This window comes from Misgurnus anguillicaudatus, chromosome 10 (genome assembly GCF_027580225.2).
Source record: "Misgurnus anguillicaudatus chromosome 10, ASM2758022v2, whole genome shotgun sequence".
NCBI lineage: Eukaryota > Metazoa > Chordata > Actinopteri > Cypriniformes > Cobitidae > Misgurnus > Misgurnus anguillicaudatus.
Window position 1 is genome coordinate 12598307 of NC_073346.2, and position 17766 is coordinate 12616072.

General features: G+C 36.9%; 1 protein-coding gene across 6 annotated transcripts in view; it reads left to right on the forward strand.

Moving 5' to 3' along the window:
• Window positions 1-8315, forward strand: part of grb10b (growth factor receptor-bound protein 10b) — an 87047-nt gene extending 78732 nt beyond the window's left edge. For all 6 annotated transcript variants that reach the window (XM_055209495.2, XM_055209496.2, XM_055209494.2 and 3 more), the window contains 10 exons: window positions 1681-1755; window positions 1935-2072; window positions 2276-2386; window positions 2592-2690; window positions 4141-4218; window positions 5135-5251; window positions 5515-5581; window positions 5850-5937; window positions 6029-6122; window positions 6987-8315. In XM_055209495.2, coding sequence (XP_055065470.2) covers window positions 1681-1755; window positions 1935-2072; window positions 2276-2386; window positions 2592-2690; window positions 4141-4218; window positions 5135-5251; window positions 5515-5581; window positions 5850-5937; window positions 6029-6122; window positions 6987-7133 — 1014 coding nt within the window. In that variant the 3' untranslated portion in view covers window positions 7134-8315. The remainder of the gene's footprint in view (window positions 1-1680; window positions 1756-1934; window positions 2073-2275; window positions 2387-2591; window positions 2691-4140; window positions 4219-5134; window positions 5252-5514; window positions 5582-5849; window positions 5938-6028; window positions 6123-6986) is intronic.
• The last annotated feature ends 9451 nt before the right edge of the window (window positions 8316-17766 follow it).

The window sequence follows — 17766 nt, forward strand, 5'->3', positions numbered from 1 at the left end:
GGCACGGAACAGAGCGATCACACTTGTCAAACAAACCAGGCTTTGGGGGTCAAACGCGCCCGAGCGCGGTTTGGTTTGGATAATGTGAGTGCGCCCTAAGTTACACAGTAAATTAAGTACAAAGTTGTTAAAATGCTAACAATAAAGTTGGGAGTTAGCGCTATATGCTAGTTAATGGTATATGCTAGCGTTTAGGCTAAAGTTTTACTATTGACTTTACAGTTACGTTTCGCAGGTCCATACTGAAAAAAACACACAAACTTACCACTTTAGAAACGTCCATTACCAATCTCCAAACAATAAGTTGTTCCTTAAAATCTGTATTTTCATCTGATACAGGCTTAAACATATAAGGTCTGGTTGCTAATGTGAGCTACTGGCATGAGCCTCAGAGCAGAGCAATCAGAGCAGAGCTCAACATTATTATTCATGACCCTTTCAAATAAAGTAATAATAAATAGACCATTTCGTTTTAAAGGCAAATCCTAGGGTTGTAAATCGACATATAAAACCGTTTCTGGATAATCTTTGCACTTAAAAAGACACATACTTTCTATGTAAATATCAAAGAATAATTTAGATTCAGATTTTAATGCATTCTTTGGCACCTTTAAGAAACGTTATTTAATAAATAAAAAAATAATCTAATATATTATATATTTGACCATTTTCTCCCTGAGAGTCATTATCTTACACTGTGTTTCATAGCACTCATATAGTATGGTTATTTTTATGTTATACCACATCCTGTTGAATGCTTTATTCTGATTGGTTAAGAAATGCTTCAACGCGTATAGATTATTTTTCGCTATTGACCTGACCTGTCAAATGTCTTAAAATCAATGTCTTGTATTTAAAATAAATTTAAAATAAAATAAACAAAATAACTGACGCCGGTCCTTTGCACATTATTTGCATTATTTTCTAATAATTCAACGGCCTGTCGTCAATTATTTCTTACATAACCTCTGGCTGATGTATGTTATTTTTACTTACAGTATATAATGCTTCATTTTAAATTACATTTATAATTATATAATTACTTCAGAAATGCAGAGTTAGTACCATAACACAGAATTGCATAAGCCTTATTATGTATTATGGATTTACACAATGGCTTTTCATGTAACTTGAAAATTATTGGCACTGAAATTAGTATGAAATTATAAGAAAAAAATTGATCCACAACAAAGCTTCTTGGTGCTGATGGAAAGTCATTAGTAGAAGGGTAATGGGTGGCAGGCTTATGTTTAAAAAGATTACGTAATACTTGTATTGTTTGGAACAAAGACTTTCTCGAATGATTTAGAATAATTGCCGTTCTTTTTTCATCAACCTTAACCACAGAAGACAAAGTTTTCCAAAATATTTTCCTTTGTTGAATAATTTTTATGTTTACCACTGTTACATCAGATAGATCTTTCTTTCCTTGCATTCCGGTATAAACATGTTTGTTATCAACAGATTTAAATGTGCATGTTACTATTAAGTGGTGCATGGCATTAAATTGATCTGACCTGACTTTTATAGATTTTTGTTTGGAACTAAAATGGATTTAATTTGAACTTAAATAGGATTTACGTTTTGTAAATTCACAAAAGAATAAATTCATTATCTGATAGTGTTTAGTGTTTCTATATTGTTGTATGTAATGAGTTACATCAATGTTTTTTTCCACAGAACTTTTTCCCCGAGCAGATGGTGGCCTGGTGTCAGGAGAGTAATGGGACGATTCCTCCGTCTCAGCTCCTGCAGGTATGTGCTTTCTCTCCCTGATCTAAGATCAGGCCATACGACTCTTTAAAAGATAAGAGCCCTCTCCTGTCATCCAACTGACTGCTGTGTTAATGAGCCACTAACACTAAATGTCTACACTTCTATACATTTCCAGAATTTTTTGACTGAATGTAAAAGCTCTTTTCTTGTGTCTTCAGAACTTTTTAAATTCTAGCAGTTGTCCGGAGATCCAGGGATTTTTGCATGTGAAAGAGTTGGGCAGGAAATCGTGGAAGAAACTGTATGTGTTGTTAAGACGGTCAGGGTTGTACATATCAACAAAAGGAACGTCGAAGGTGAGTTAACTTTCATAGTGAACTGTAAATGCTGGAATGGCAACCATAAATCTTAAAAGTGCTTGGTCTTCGTACAATTGTCTGTTAATGCCATTAGGTCTTGGCCAGACCCCCCCTTCCCCTCTCCACTCTTGAGTGCTGTTTTAGTGCCCTCTCCCCCCTTATCCATTAAATGACATGAGCTGTTGGCTGATCGTTCACAGGAGCCCAGGCATTTACAGCTACTAGCGGACCTGGAGGATAGCAATGTCTTTACAGTAATAACAGGGAAAAAACTGCACAATGCACCGACGGACTATGAGTTTTGCATAAAAGTAAGTTTATTTGATCTGCTGTATAAACTTTTATTTGAAAAGTTTTGTAAAGTTTTGAAAAGTTTATTGGAAAACAAACTGTTCAGTAATAAGCATAAACAGATATTTAGTGAAGAAATTTTTTGTGCATTATAACATTTACCACACAACAGCACAGTTTTTGATTAACAGTGAGTCTAACGTTGTGCCCTGCCATTATTTGCAGCCTAACAAAGTAAGGAATGAAGTGAAAGAACTGAGGATGTTGTGTGCAGAGGACGAGCAAAGCCGAACGTGCTGGATGACTGCCTTCAGACTCTTCAAGGTTAGTAGTAAAACCCCTTTCACTCTGTGATCTAGTATTTGCAGCCTTTAACTGGGCAATCTAGAACCTGCTCCTTTCACTGGGTGATCTAGAAATTGCCCCTTTCAGTCGGTGATCTGAAAACTGACCCTTTCAATAGGCAATCTAAAACATGCTCCTTTCACTGGGTGATCTAGAACCCGCCCCATTTACTGGCCGATCTAAAACCCACACCCTTTCAATGGGTGACCCAGAACCAATCCCTTTAACTGGGTGATCTAGAACCCACCCCATTTACTGGTCAATCTAGAACCCACACCCATTCAGTGGGTGATCTTAAACCTGCCCCTTTTACTGGGTGATCTAGAAACTGCCCCTTTCAGTAGGCGATCTAAAACATGCTTCTTTCACTAGGTGATCTAGAACCTGCCCCATTTACTGGCCGATCTAAAACCCACACCCTTTCAATGGGTGACCTAGAACCAATCCCCTTCACTAAGTGATGTTGAACCCGCCCCATTTACTGGTCGATCTAGAACCCACACCCTTTTAATGGGTGACCTAGAACCAATCCCTTTCACTGGGTGATCTAGAACCCGCCCCATTTACTTGCCAATCTAGAACCCACACCCTTTCAGTGGGTGATCTAAAACCTGCCCCTTTTACTGGGTGATCTAGAAACTGCCCCTTTCAGTAGGCGATCTAAAACATGCTTCTTTCACTAGGTGATCTAGAACCCGCCCCATTTACTGGTTGATCTAGAATCCACACCCTTTCAGTGGGTGATCCAAAACATGCCCCTTTTACTGGGTGATCTAGAAACTGCCCCTTTCAGTAGGCAATCTAAAACATGCTTCTTTCACTGGGGGATCTAGAACCCGCCCCATTTACTGGCTGATCTAGAATCCACACCCTTTCAATGGTTGATCGAGAACCCACCCCTTTCACAGAGCGATCTAGAACCTGCCCTATCAATGTGCAATCTAAAACCTGCCCTTTTTACTGGGTGATGTAGAACCTGCCCCTTTTACTGGGTGATCTAGAACTTACATCCTTTCACTGGGTGATCTAGAACTGCCCCTTTCACTAAGTGATCTAAAACCCACCCTTTTATTGGCTGATCTAGAACCTACACTTTTTCAATGGGTGATATAGTATTTGCAGCCTTTTACTGAGTGGTTTGGAACCCACCTTACTGACCAATCTAGAACCTGCCCCTTTCACTGTGTGATCTAGATCCTGATTTTTAAAAAGCATTGTTTTTCTAGCTTATATATAACCTAATTGTAAATCTGCACTCTTACCCTGGATCACCCAACTTATTTCAAATCAGTAGCTATTTCAGTGTCTATCTAACAGTGGTTTTGTGAAGCAAACTCCAAGTGCACCGAGTTATTTTTTTTAACTCAGACACCATTATTATAATTTAAGGAAAGTGCATGAATTGTTTGATGTTTTGTCTTCCTTCAAGTATGGAATTCTGCTCTATCAAAATTACAAGATCCCCCAGCAGAGGAAAACGTTACTGTCACACTTCCCAGCGCCTGTGGTAAGACTCTGTCTCTTTAACTGTACACCCTCAGTCTTCACAGATGGAGCATTATTCAGACATGTGCCAGTATGTGGGCCATGATGTCACATTATGGAATGATTGTTCAAGTGTTGGCAGAGAAACACAATTATTGCAGCTTGTCCTATGGATATTACGTAATGCAGACTGTTTGGGGAAAATGCATGAGCGAGTTCAAGAATAAGTTAATACTAACATAAATTGACAAAGGGACGTTGAATTATTGGAAAATAATGAACACGCAAGGTGGTAATGTGGGACAAAGTGCCGTTACACCGTGGGTGTGCATTATGTAAGGAATAATTGATGACGGCCATTGAATTATTCACAAATAATGCACACCCAAGGTGGTAATACGGCATGATGCAAAGCTGAGTGCATTATTTTCAAATAATTCAAAGGACTGAAGTCAATTATTCTACTTATACCATGGTTACCACAAACATTGCTCTGGTGGTTATTTTAAGACCTTTGACAGGTCTGGTGTGTGTTTATCGAAAAATAATACAGACCCATGGAACATTTCTTAACCAATCAGAATAAAGTATTCAACAGACCTGTGGTATAATTTCAAATAATTCAAAGGACAGGAGTCAATTATTCTGCTTATACCACGCTTTCCACAAACATTCCCTGGTGGTTATTTTAAGATCTTTGACAGGTTAGGTGTGCACTTATCGAAATATAATGCATACCCCTGGAACATTTCTCATCCAATCAGAATAAAGCATTCCTCTGCCCCGCGGTTTAAACATTCCTAAATTTGTCTAACAGCAAGAAAACCACAAGGTTCCTTCCAGACTTATGTGCAAGGTGCACTAAAACGGGGTTAATTTATTGAGTATAAAGGCCATGAGGAGATTATAAGATTTTAATCATCCTTTGTGTTGTTCAGAGGAGCGTCTCGGAGAACTCTCTGGTTGCCATGGATTTCTCAGGGAGTATCGGCAGAGTGATTGACAATCCTGTGGAGGCTCAGAGCGCCGCCATGGAGGAGGGACACGCCTGGAGGGTCAGTACCACCAATCAGCTTCATTTACTTATTATCTCTATACTGATTCTTGATACTTTAGTAAGATGAAGTGTTGAAATGAACCAGACATTTTGCAATGAGTCATTCAAGCCTCTTAACATTACTGATATAAATGATTGAGCGCAACATGTTTACACGAGTTTAACATAATTACTGTGTCAACAGTACGTTTCAGTTCCTCGAAATAGACATGGTGTCAGAACTGTAATGTTTATGAACTGTATGACTTTGTGTTACATCAGAAGAGAAGTCAGCGCATGAATGTCCTGGGCAGCCCCAGCCCTTTGCACCCCACATCGCTGAGTGGAGGTACTGCTTATCTTCTAAAATGCTTGAGAATAATGTCTTGTGTGACATTTATGTTAACTACTTGTCTACAATATGAGTTAAAACCTTAAAATACTGTTACAATATTCAAGAATAAGCTTTTAGATCAAAATATCACTTAAAGAATGCATTAAACGTTTACATTTTGAATGTATGTATAAGAGTTGTTATGTACACATTGTTATAGCATTGTTATAACAGTAGACATGTTAACATCAGACTCTCATCATCATATTCATCTCTGTTCCAGCTATCCACAGAACTCAGCTGTGGTTCCATGGCCGTATTTCACGAGAGGAGTCCCACAAGATGATCCATCAGCAGGGCAGAGTGGACGGGTACAGACTATTAGTTACTCGCAAAAACATACCGTGAGATGCTTTAATTTAACCAGCTGACACGTACACTCTATTGTCTTTTGTGCAACAGAATGTTTTTGTTACGGGACAGTCAGAGCAACCCCAGGGCATTTGTGCTCACACTGTGTCACCACCAGAAGATCAAACATTTCCAGATTTTACCGGTAAGACTTTACAGCATCAGAATATACTTGTGTTCACTTTCTGACTGACATGGTTAGGACAACATACAATGTGAGGAGTTTATTTACCCTGACCAGAAACATACTGGTCTAAGCCTTTCAAGATATTCAGATTCAGTTTTGCTGTATTCAGGATGTCTTAAGTAAGGAATAATTGACGACCGGCCGTTGAATTTTTTCCAAATAATTCAAAGGACCGGAGTCAATTATTCCGCTTATACCATGGTTACCACAAACATTAAAATGGTGGTTATTTTAAGACATTTGATAGGTTAGGTGTGCGTTTTACAGAAAAATAGTACATACCAGTGGAACATTTCTTAACCAATCAGAATAAAGAGCATTCAACAGTCCCGTGGTATAATATTTATTATATCACGGGTCTGTTGAATGCTGTATTTTGATTGGCTGAGAAATTTTCCATGGGTATGCATGCATTTAATTGCCTTTTTAGGTGTGATTAGATTTTTTAGGTGTGTTTGATTAGGGCTGGAGCTAAACTTTGCAGGACAGTGGCCCTCCAAGACTAGAAATGCCCACCCTTACTTTATTAGAATGCAGTACAGAATATTTGCATGCAGTATTTAAAATCATCTGTGCTGTTATTACCTCATTAAAGTATCAGATGAGATATTATGACCCATTTATGATAGCAATTGCACTGCTGTGAAAAAATAAATAACACAATTTCTATGTATCATTTGCACACCACAAGTTGCTTGGTCATACTTTCTCATTTAACAAAGATATCCAAGAAGTTGTAAGTTAAAATGTTCATATTTGATCTAAGCATGGGTTAAAACAATCCAGCATAGGATTATTAAAATCTTGAATGTCTTTTCTCAGTGTGAGGAAGACGGTCAGATGTTCTTGAGCCTCGACGAGGGCGCCACCAAATTCTCGGACCTGATCCAATTTGTGGAGTTCTACAGTCTAAACAGAGGAGTTCTGCCTTGTAAACTGAAGCACCCCTGCACCGCTGTGGCCTTATGACCCTCACATGCCTGATTCTGGCTTTAGACAAACACTGCGGTGGTGTGAGTGTGCTGTTGGGCTGGAGAGAGCACACGGCAAGCCGCTCTCTGTCCGTGAGAGACCGGCAAAAATCTTCCGGGGGACAAACACTTGTGTGTACGGACCTCCCAGCCACACGCACACTCGACCGTGGCCGGACCAGGTTCTCAGGACAGATCCTCCAGACCGGAGGGTTTCTTCAGGATCTGCGGTCTGAATGCATTAGTAGTTTTGGGAAGACCAGCAGAACACTCTTAAATCATTTCATTTTGCACTCGTGAACCAGGAATACCATGCTATGGCAGTTTTTGCTTTCGTAAATTGAGCGGGTTCTAGAAAGGTCTGTAAGATGTGGACGGCTGATAGGGTTTTTTTTAGTACTGTGAAAAGATGTTGCCGTTAAATTCGTGCATTCTCTTCTTCTTATCCGTACTTCAGTTGGATGGGTAGGAGTTTTAAACAGGTTTCTTCTGCAATTGCTTCCTTTTTTATATTTGGGGCTATTTGCTCATGTTTTTGAGCATCTCTCATGCATAAACGCATATGCCTTCGTATCTCTAGACTGTTAAATACATTGCTACTTGTTTCCCACAAACCATTAACTGCAGCGCTCTCTACTGGCCATACTTAGAAGTTACACATCCCAATGCCCCTTTAAGAAATAGTGAGCCATGTTGTTTTAAGCCCATATGACTTTCTTTCTTTTCTATTACACAAAAGGAGACATTTGATAAGGATACTGGTTAACTACTATCTACTTACATAAGATAAAAATGTCTATTGCATTTACATTACATTTAATAATTAAGCAGACTATATTGTGTCTATATGTGTTATTACATTGTACTTACATATGAAGTATATGTAAACACATAACTGTACCTTTTCTGTCACTGGGGTGGTACCCTCAAAGATTCATTTTTGTCCCTTTATGGGTATTAAAATGTTGTTGTACATTTTGGGCTATAATATTACACAGTAAGGACCTATTGTGTAGCTTTAAGGACCAAGTTTGTACCAATTAAATGTTAGGGGTACAAAGCATTTAACTGTACTTTTAATAGATCCTTAAGTTACAGTAATGTCCCCAAAAAGAAACAACATTGTATTATGTTTAGTATAAATGTAAAGGTACAAAACAGAACTTTAGGTTACCACCCCGGGTACAGAAAAATTTTGCAACTTTTTTCTGACAGTGTACCCCGAACAACACATAAGTACACAATATATACGATATATTAAATGTTTTATTTTCTTATGTAAGTACACAGTAGTCACCTAATATAAAGTATATAAAGTTTCTCAAATTCGAGTGAACTATCCCATTAAACACAAGTACACGCAGCCCATAGCTTCTCTGCAGACGTCACCACCACATTTATTAGGAACGGTGCCTTGATTTTAAAGACGAATCTGTTGAGTTGATTGAAAATAACCACTAAACCCTCTGATGGATCTCTGATCACAGTTTATCAGGAACTACAGCAACTTCATTGTCCATGTTTCAATAGATCGTCTTCAGTACATCACACTGTGAAGTCCAGGCTACAGACCACCTGCACTATACGGTGGGGTTCGAATTGAAATTCTGCCTTGTCCACGGTAGCAATCGATACAAACAGATTTGTAGAGATATTTTTGTATGCAATGTAAAGAAAGAGCCATGTTTTTAGTATACAGTATGTACCTGTAATGTATTCAGCTAGATGGAGAGGGCGTCTTCAAGTTCACCCAGAATAGCGTTAAGTAGAAAATGCAAACGACGCAATCATTTTAAGTATTGTTTTGACAAATTTATTTATTTATCTGGATTCAAATGATTACTTGAAACTTAGTTTAGTGTTTTCTCTCAGCGCTGTACTTTCACACAAAAAGTTAACTCGATAAATAGATCCTTTTTTTACCAAATACTAATTCTTCTCCATCATTCTGCTTTAGTACTATTAACAGTCTCTTTTTTTATTTATTTTTCCTCCCAGAAATCAACTGTACAATGCTGGGAGCCACAAAAACAAGTTTTAAAGGATTAGTCCATTTTCTTGAGAAAAGGTCCAGATGGTTTGCTCACCACCATGTCATCCAGGGTGTTGATGTCTTTCTTTGTTCAGTCGAGAGGAAATTGTGTTTTTTGAGGAAAACATTGCAGGATTTTTCTCATTTTAATGGACTTTAATAGAGCCCAACACTTAATACTTCCACATACAACAACTTCGGAACGGTCCTCTTTCAACACACTTGTAAACACTGGGGCGGAGTTTCGCATTCGTCCTCTGTGACCTCTTGACATGATGACGTATTGCTTGAGGTCGTGCTGGCGCTTTCAGGACCGGACCTAGACGAGAAGTTGTGGTTTAAAGGTGCATATTTTTTTTTTTTGTCAAAAATGACAATAGTTTCGCTAGATAAGACCCTTATGCCTCGTTTGGGATCGTTTATAGTCATTTGAAACTCCGTTGAAAAAAACTGTTAAGTGTTGAATTAAGTGTTAAGTGTTGGGCTCTATTGATGTCCATTAAAATGAGAAAAATCCTGGAATGTTTTCGTCGGGGAACGTGGTTTCTTCTGGACTGAGCGGGGAGGGACATCGGCATTTTGGATGACATGGTGGTGAGTAAATTGTCTGGATTTTTCTTTTAAGAAAATGGACTATTCCTTTAATAACTTAAAAAGAAGTTTTATTGTATATTCCAATCTGATTTTCTTATACGATACATTTTTTTGCCTGGTTTATCAGACAAGCCTTAAAGGGATAGTTCACCCAAAAATGAAAATTATGTAATTATTTACTCATGCTCATGTTGTTGCAACCCGGCATACATCTCTTTGTTCTGATGAACACGAAGGAAGATGTTTGGAGAAATGTTTGTAGCCAAGCCGATCGTGAGCCTCATTTACTTCTGTAGTATTCTTTTATCATACAATGGAAGTGAATGGGGCTCATGATCGGTTTGGTTGCAAACATTCCTCAAAATATCTTCATGTTTATCAGAACAAAGAAATTAACACAGGTTTGTAACAACACAAGGGTGGGTAAATAATGAAAGAATTTTCATTTTTGGGTGAACTATCCCTTTAAGACTAGTCCCAGACTAAAATGAATGAGGTTTGAGGTGTCTTAACTGAAATTAACTTAAATCTTAAAATATGTCAGTGTCATTGTTTTGACCTTAAGATGCCAACCCAGTCTCACCCCATGTCGTCAACACTTGACGACACCTGACCACTCGTCAATATGTGACGCGGAGGGTATACCTTTCGCGTCATTTTTTGACGAACTGGGGACTTCAATACTATTACGTCCGTTGCATTCTCTTCTCCTGTTTTCTTGCCATTTTCGCGTCGGTTTAGGGTTGGATTTACATAATGACATCCCTACCCAAACCTATCTCTAACCCCAACGCCAGGTGACAACTGTTTCTAACCCCAACGCCAGGTGACAACTGTTTAATTTCGCGTACACTGTTTAATTTCGCGTACACTGTTTAATTTTGCGTAATCTAACCCTAAACCGACGCGAAAATGGTAAGAAAATAGGAGAAGAGAATGCAACGGACGTAATAGTATTGAAGTCCCCAGTTCGTCAAAAAATGACGCGAAAGGTATACCCTCCGCGTCACATATTGACGAATGGTCAAGTGTCGTCAAATATTGACGACATGGGGTGAGACTGTGTTAAAGATCCACACCAGAATTTTTTCTGGGGCATTTTTTTAATAAAAGTGAAAATGCTAATTTGACTAAGGCATAGTCCTAGCTTAAGCTAAGCCTTGTCTGTGAAACCAGGCCTTTGTATCATCATTCATGACTTAAGCATATGAGTCAAGGATATGACATCGTATACACTTAAGTTAAACCTCATTGGATAAATGAATCACAGAAAGAGACTGCAGGGCTTCTTGAACGTTTCTGCATATTACATTTAGTGGTCAGTGTCATTAAATCCAGGCTTTGTTTTGTGTGGCTGTTAATATTTTGCTTCGGAAGTGTCACAATCACACACAAAAGCCTTTTTGACATTTCGTTATCTTTATTTCTTAGTTTGTCTATACAATCTATACAATCAGCAAGGCAATGATTAAACATTTCACTTCTTTTGTTGTTGAGTAGCATATTCTGCAGCCAGTTTTGATATGCCTCCATTCATGATAGAGGATGTTGTATGTTACACAAGAGTTCGTTTATTGTATGTTACTGGTGAAAATGGCCTGTAGGACTTTCAGCACTTCATCTACCAGTTAATATGTCCAATCCAGTCTAATCCTACACGTCATTTCTGAAATAACACAGTTGTACGGTGCAATCACATTGTCTGTAATACTTTATTTGGTTCGCAAAATATTTAGGGCACTCCATTCACCCATTCAACTGTTCACATATAGATATCACACTGAATTTTTGGATGCAGATTTTTTCCACGACGACATAAAATGAAGAAACTTGACTTGTTTTAGTGCATTTTCTGTTTTATTTGGTTAAGTGTGTATATATTGAATCTGTTTTATTTGATGTTGCTTTGTCGTGCTAATCGACCTTAAAGATTATGTTATATTTTTTGCATTGTGCTGATTGAAAACTGGACTTGTACTCACTGAAGGTCATCATTAAGCTAAATTGCTGTTTTAAAAACTCGCAAGTACGTTTATTATGCTAACAAATTTATGCCTTGTAGATACTTTAGAAATGTTCCTTTAATATGAATCAAAGAGGGTAATGTTTGCGTTTTCTTCATTGTTGTTGAAAGGAGCATTCGGGATCATCGGCGAAATGTGTGTGAACTGTTGAGAGTTTGTCAATGAAAGAAATAAATGTCATTTTTATATTTAAAACAGATGAATGTAACTGGGTTTGCTCAGGGTTGAAGCGGAGGCTGTTTAAAACTGGTCCTGTGGACCAGCAAGATTTCTTTTCCTGTATTTTTCTTTTTATTAAACTAACATTGACTCCTTTCATTAAGTTTTTGACCACACCAGTCCTCTATACTTTCCATTTTTCTTTTATAATAATAATAATGTAATAATGTAATCTAGCAAATAACTTCACTTTCTGCGTTCATTTCATAAGGCATAAAGCTTCAGGTGCCTCTCTCTCTCTCTCTCTCTCTCTCTCTCTCTCTCTCTCTCTCTGATTTCTGATCATATAAATAGTTTAGATGATAGAGGTTATGCATTACATTACAGTTTGTGTTACATTGTAATTACACAAGTAATTTTACCCTACACCATGCACTTACTGTGTAATTATTTTCAGGATTGCTCTTAATAACACATTTGTCTTGTTATTGCTCATGTTATGAATCATAATAACATGTAATAAATATATAACGTGTAGTGTAATGTAAAGCAGAACCTCACAGCGCAGGAATATTATTACAGTATTTTTACAGTAAGCTTTGCTTTTGTCTCTCAATGCAAAAAAGTATTGTGACCGTTAATATAAATATATACAAATCTGTGTCTTTCAGGGAATGAAAAGAAAACGAAAAGAAAAATATTTCTCAGTCTCACATTCTGTGTTGATAATGTTTTCTGCCTGGATATGTAAATAGCTGAATGGCTTACAAATCCTAATTGTAACCTTTTCAGGTATTTTTGTACAAATAAGGGACTGATATATTCTGTTTAGAATAAAATATTAATTCATTGCTTAAAGTTGTGTTGATATTATCTAAGCAAACTAACATCATATATATATACAGTATGAGAACTACAAATGTGAAAATCCTCTGACTACACTAAATATATATTTATAATGTATTCACTGTAAAAAAAAAATAGGCAGCTTTTTTTTAGAATCAACACAATTTTTGTTACTTTAACTTATACATTTTTTAAGTTATGTCAACTTTTTTAAGCCAAAACTTGAAATAGTAGGTTGAATTGACTTGCAAATTCAGTGTTTGTAACTAGAGAGCATCAACACATATACACAGGGAGCACTTGTGATGAATAGATCAGTCACTGAAATGGGCATGTTAATAGTATATACAAAGACTACACCACTGGACATGTAAGCAGCTGTTACAGTGCGGTGCAAGTCTTCAGCATTTCCACTAGAGGGCAGACATTTCATAAAAGTAAATCATTTTAGTGTAGCCATGCTGTTGAAATGTTTATTTTCTTGAACGTTTGGGTTATAGCAGTTAATTTACTTCAGTAACAGTGATCTATTTGTCACTGTCACTAGTGTCATTATAACCTATTGTGCGCTTAATGTGATATTCAAATAAGGTAAAAATATAATTTGAATAAATCTCCCAAATAACATGATCAAGATCAATGAAAGTCATTTTAAGAGTCAGGTCATGGATGAAATGTCCTATTTGTCTATCCAGTGATTCCCATCCTCACTACTGCTTAACGTTTTTGGTGTCACAGGGAGTGATGGAGCCGTAGATGTCTTAAGCGTAGGCAAAGAAAAACTACACAGGGTGCCACTTGGCAGTATGTTTAAAATATATAAATACATAAATATAATTATAATAATGTATAACTTGAATACACTATCAGAAAAAAAGTAAAAAAAAAGCTTTCATTGGGGAGGTACCTTTTCATAAAGTACACCTAAAATGCACCTAAAGAGTATTAGTAGCTTTTCTTACAGTGTAGAGTAAGTTGATTTGGATAAAATAAAAAATAGTTATATAGAAAATGCATACTATAATGCATAATATAATATTAAAGGTGCCATAGAATGTAAAACTGTATTTATCTAGGCTAGATTAATAATAAGAGTTCAGTACATGGTAATGACATATCATGAGCCTCAAACACGATTGTTTCCTCTTTCTTATGTAAACCTTGTGCATGCAAAAGACCGCTGGATGCAGGCCAATCTCAACATAACACCAAGAGTCGAGATGTACACCCCCCAACATTAAATTACACATTAAATTAATTACAATGTTGTTACAATGCTAAAAACAAAGTTGTGACTGCTGAGTTAGCGCTGTAATGCTGTATGCTAGCGTTTAGGCTGAAGTTCTACTAGTTCTGACATTACAGTTACCTTTTGCAGGTCGTTACTGAAAAAAAACACTCAGAAATGTCCATTTCCAATCTCCGAATAATTAATTATTTCTCATATTCTGTATCTTTATCTGATACAGACTCAAACATAAGATCTGTTTACACACACAGCTACTGAAATGAGCCGCTCTGTGAAACAACCAATCAGAGCAGAGCTCAACATTATTATTTATGACCCTTTCAAATAAGGTAATAATAGACCATTTCATTCTGAAGGCAAATTATAGTGTTGTAAATGGACATCTAAAACCATCTTTGGATCATTTTTGCACTTAATAAAGTCACATACCTTCTATGTACACTGAAAAAAATGATTCATTGAATTTAATAAATTTTTTTAAGGTAAGTGGTTGCAATCAATTTATTTAAGCGACATTTAAACAAAAAAGATTAGTAAAGTAAAATAAAATATAAAACTTTTGTTTAAATGTAGCTTAAATAAATTGATTGCAACCACTTACCTTAAAAAAATCGATTAAATTCAATGAATAATTTTTTTCAGTGTAGATATCCGAGAACAATGTAACATATTGGGCCCTATTTTAACGATCTAAGCGCATTGTCTAAAACGCACAGCGCAACGTCTAAATGGGCGTGTCCGAATCCACTTTTGCTAATTTAACGATGGGAAAACTGGTTTGTGCTACGAGCTCATGGTCGAAAAGGGTTGGTCCTATTTTTTTAATGATTAATGGGAGTATTTTGGGCGTAATGTGCAATAAACCAATGAGAGTCTCAGCTCTCATCCCCTTTAAAAGCCAGTTGCGCTGGCGCTATGTCTAATCCCTATTTAGATGACGGACTTTGTAAACTGAAAAACTAAGCGGAGGAAGAAGATCCCCAGTTTAAGATTAATGTTAAATAATTGTGTTGTTTTACACTTGTATTGAAATTGTTATTTTTTCATTAAAACCTTTAAAACCCGTTTTCTTTTAGTCATGGAAGTAAAAAAGCAGGCTTTTAATTGCTTTATTTGTATGGCTATCCAATATCATCAAAAAATAATTTACAAGTATGTAAGAAAAGGTTTGTACTCTAAAAGTACTTTATTTGTAACAAACAGGAGATAAAGAATTTACAAACGGCTCTCTGCACGTTCCAGCACTTGGACAGCGTCAGTTTTTTTAAGCATTACTTAAAAATGTTTCTCATCTAACCATATCCACAGGTACAGAATCATCATATACAATAAATCCGTGAGGTAGCATTTTAAAAAAACATTAAAAAATAGATGCATTTGTTTAAAGCAAAGCATTTATTTACTTACCAGTCTACAGGTAAAGCAGCTCTTTGTGCCTTCTAACGTCTCATAATTGGTCCTCATTTATGTCCAAGAGACTCAATAATAATATTTTACATTTAATCCTTTAATCTTTCATATTTAAAAGCGTTTTTGTGCTGCTGCGCATTCAGGTATATGTTAAGCAAACCCGCGTTGTCGTCCCGTTAGGCGCATATTACTAATGCACTCTTTAAATAACAAAAAAAAAAAACATATTGCGTAGTCTATTTTAGTTGCCTCAAAATAGCAAGGCGCCAACACACCTCGTTTTCAGACCAGAACGCCCATGGGCGCAAAAAGGGGCGCAAATGCATTTGCTATTTAAACAATGTGACGCTAAACGTGAAAATTATAATTGCGCAGGGTGTAAACTAGCAAAAGACACTTGCGTCGCGCATTGTGCCGCATTGCGCCGAGTGTAAGGTAGAGCCCATTGAGATTGTATCAATGCATTCTTTGGCACTTTTAGGGCATTTGCACAGTAAAACCCAGCCCAGGGTAGCTAAAACCATAAAATAGCAATGATTATTACAATGATTATAAAAATGTACACCATTAAAATTATACTAACAGGTAAACTAAAATGCAAAAGCAAACATAAACATTTAATCCAGTGCAATCGTTGAGTTTTGACTCACATTCTGTAATATATTTTTACAGTTTTTTTGGATCGCTTAAGCACAATTTTCAAACTACACACAATTAGCACAACAAACCCATTTGTCAGATTCGGTCCTCTTTGAGCACCTTCTTGTCTTCCTCTACCTCCATCTCTTCCTTTTCCTCTGTTGATTCCTCTTCCTCCCCTTCCTCCTCCTCCTCCTCGTTCTCCTCCTCTTCTTTCTCTTTCTCTGACTTTTTTCATTGTGCTTGAAAACTGATGAACTCACATGCTGCTTTTTATAGGGCTTATACACCTGATTGGTGTTTCTACTAGGGATGAGCTTCGTGCCCTGGATGTGCATCCCACAAATCTCCATCAACTGCAAGATGCTATCCTATCAATATGGGCCAACATTTCTTAAGAATGCTTTCAGCACCTTGTTGAATCAAAGCCACGTAGAATTAAAGCAGTTCTGAAGGTAAAAGGGGGTCACACACAGTATTAGTATGGTGTTCCTAATAATCCTTTAGGTGAGTGTACCTTAAACACAGTGTAACCATAGCTTAAACACATTGTCAACTTTGCACTTTGTTTGCAATTCTGTAACACACTTTTTCCAAAACACTACACAAGTTTTATTACATTAGACACCTGTTATCATTGGGAAAACACTGTTCAAAATGCAAAACTCATCTGGCAATTGTAGGCACTTACATACACACCTAAAAACACAAGAAACTGTCTGAGCCTTAGCACTACAAAAAGCCCACATGTAAGGCATTTTGAGAACTTTGCAAGCAGAATTGCTCAAATACTGTATGTGTCACATGATTTTGTATCATATTACAGTATTACTGTACTAACTATACCATACAAATATGGGTAGTGCTGTGAAGTATATATAAAGGAATACCATTGTGATTTTACAGTACTGTGTACAGTTTGAAAGTATTGTATGTGAAAAAGAACCTAACCAATGACAGTTCAACAACTATAACCATTTCACACTTTTATACCTGCCCCTTTACTAATCTTAATGCAATCGAGGAATAGTTTTTAGCATGGCAGTGGAAAGTATAATGATCAGCAACCACACGCCCGCATGACTCTTCTGGAAGCAATGGAAGAGGCATGCAGAGATATTGAGGTGAGATCAATCCAAGGGTGGATTCGGCACACAAGGCGATATTTTCCCCGAAGCCTAAACCACGAGGACATCACCTCTGATGTTGACAAGGTCTTGTGGACAGATCCGAACAGAAGGCAGGATCTATAAGCCCCCCCCCACACACACAAAAAAAAACTATTTTTTTCCCCAATACAAATGTATCCAGTAGTTGTTTTGTTTTTACTTTTGCTTTGTTGCTAAATTTGATGATTTAATTTCTATGTTTCTTTATTTCTGTAAGAATGTTTGTTTTTTGTAAAAACTCTTGTTTGATTGTGTATTTATATACAAAACGGCATCCAACTATTACTAAAAATTCTAAAATTACTTGTTAAAAAACAAACAAATAGAATCGATACTTTTGATACAAAGGCAGAATCGAAAATATCGATACTTTAGGATCGATTCGCCTATCTTATACAATTAAAGGCGGAGTGCACAATGTTTGAAAAACACTCTGGAAAAGGAGACGGGCCGACTACCAAAACACACTTATAGCCAATCAGCAGTAAGGAGCATGTCTACTAACCGAC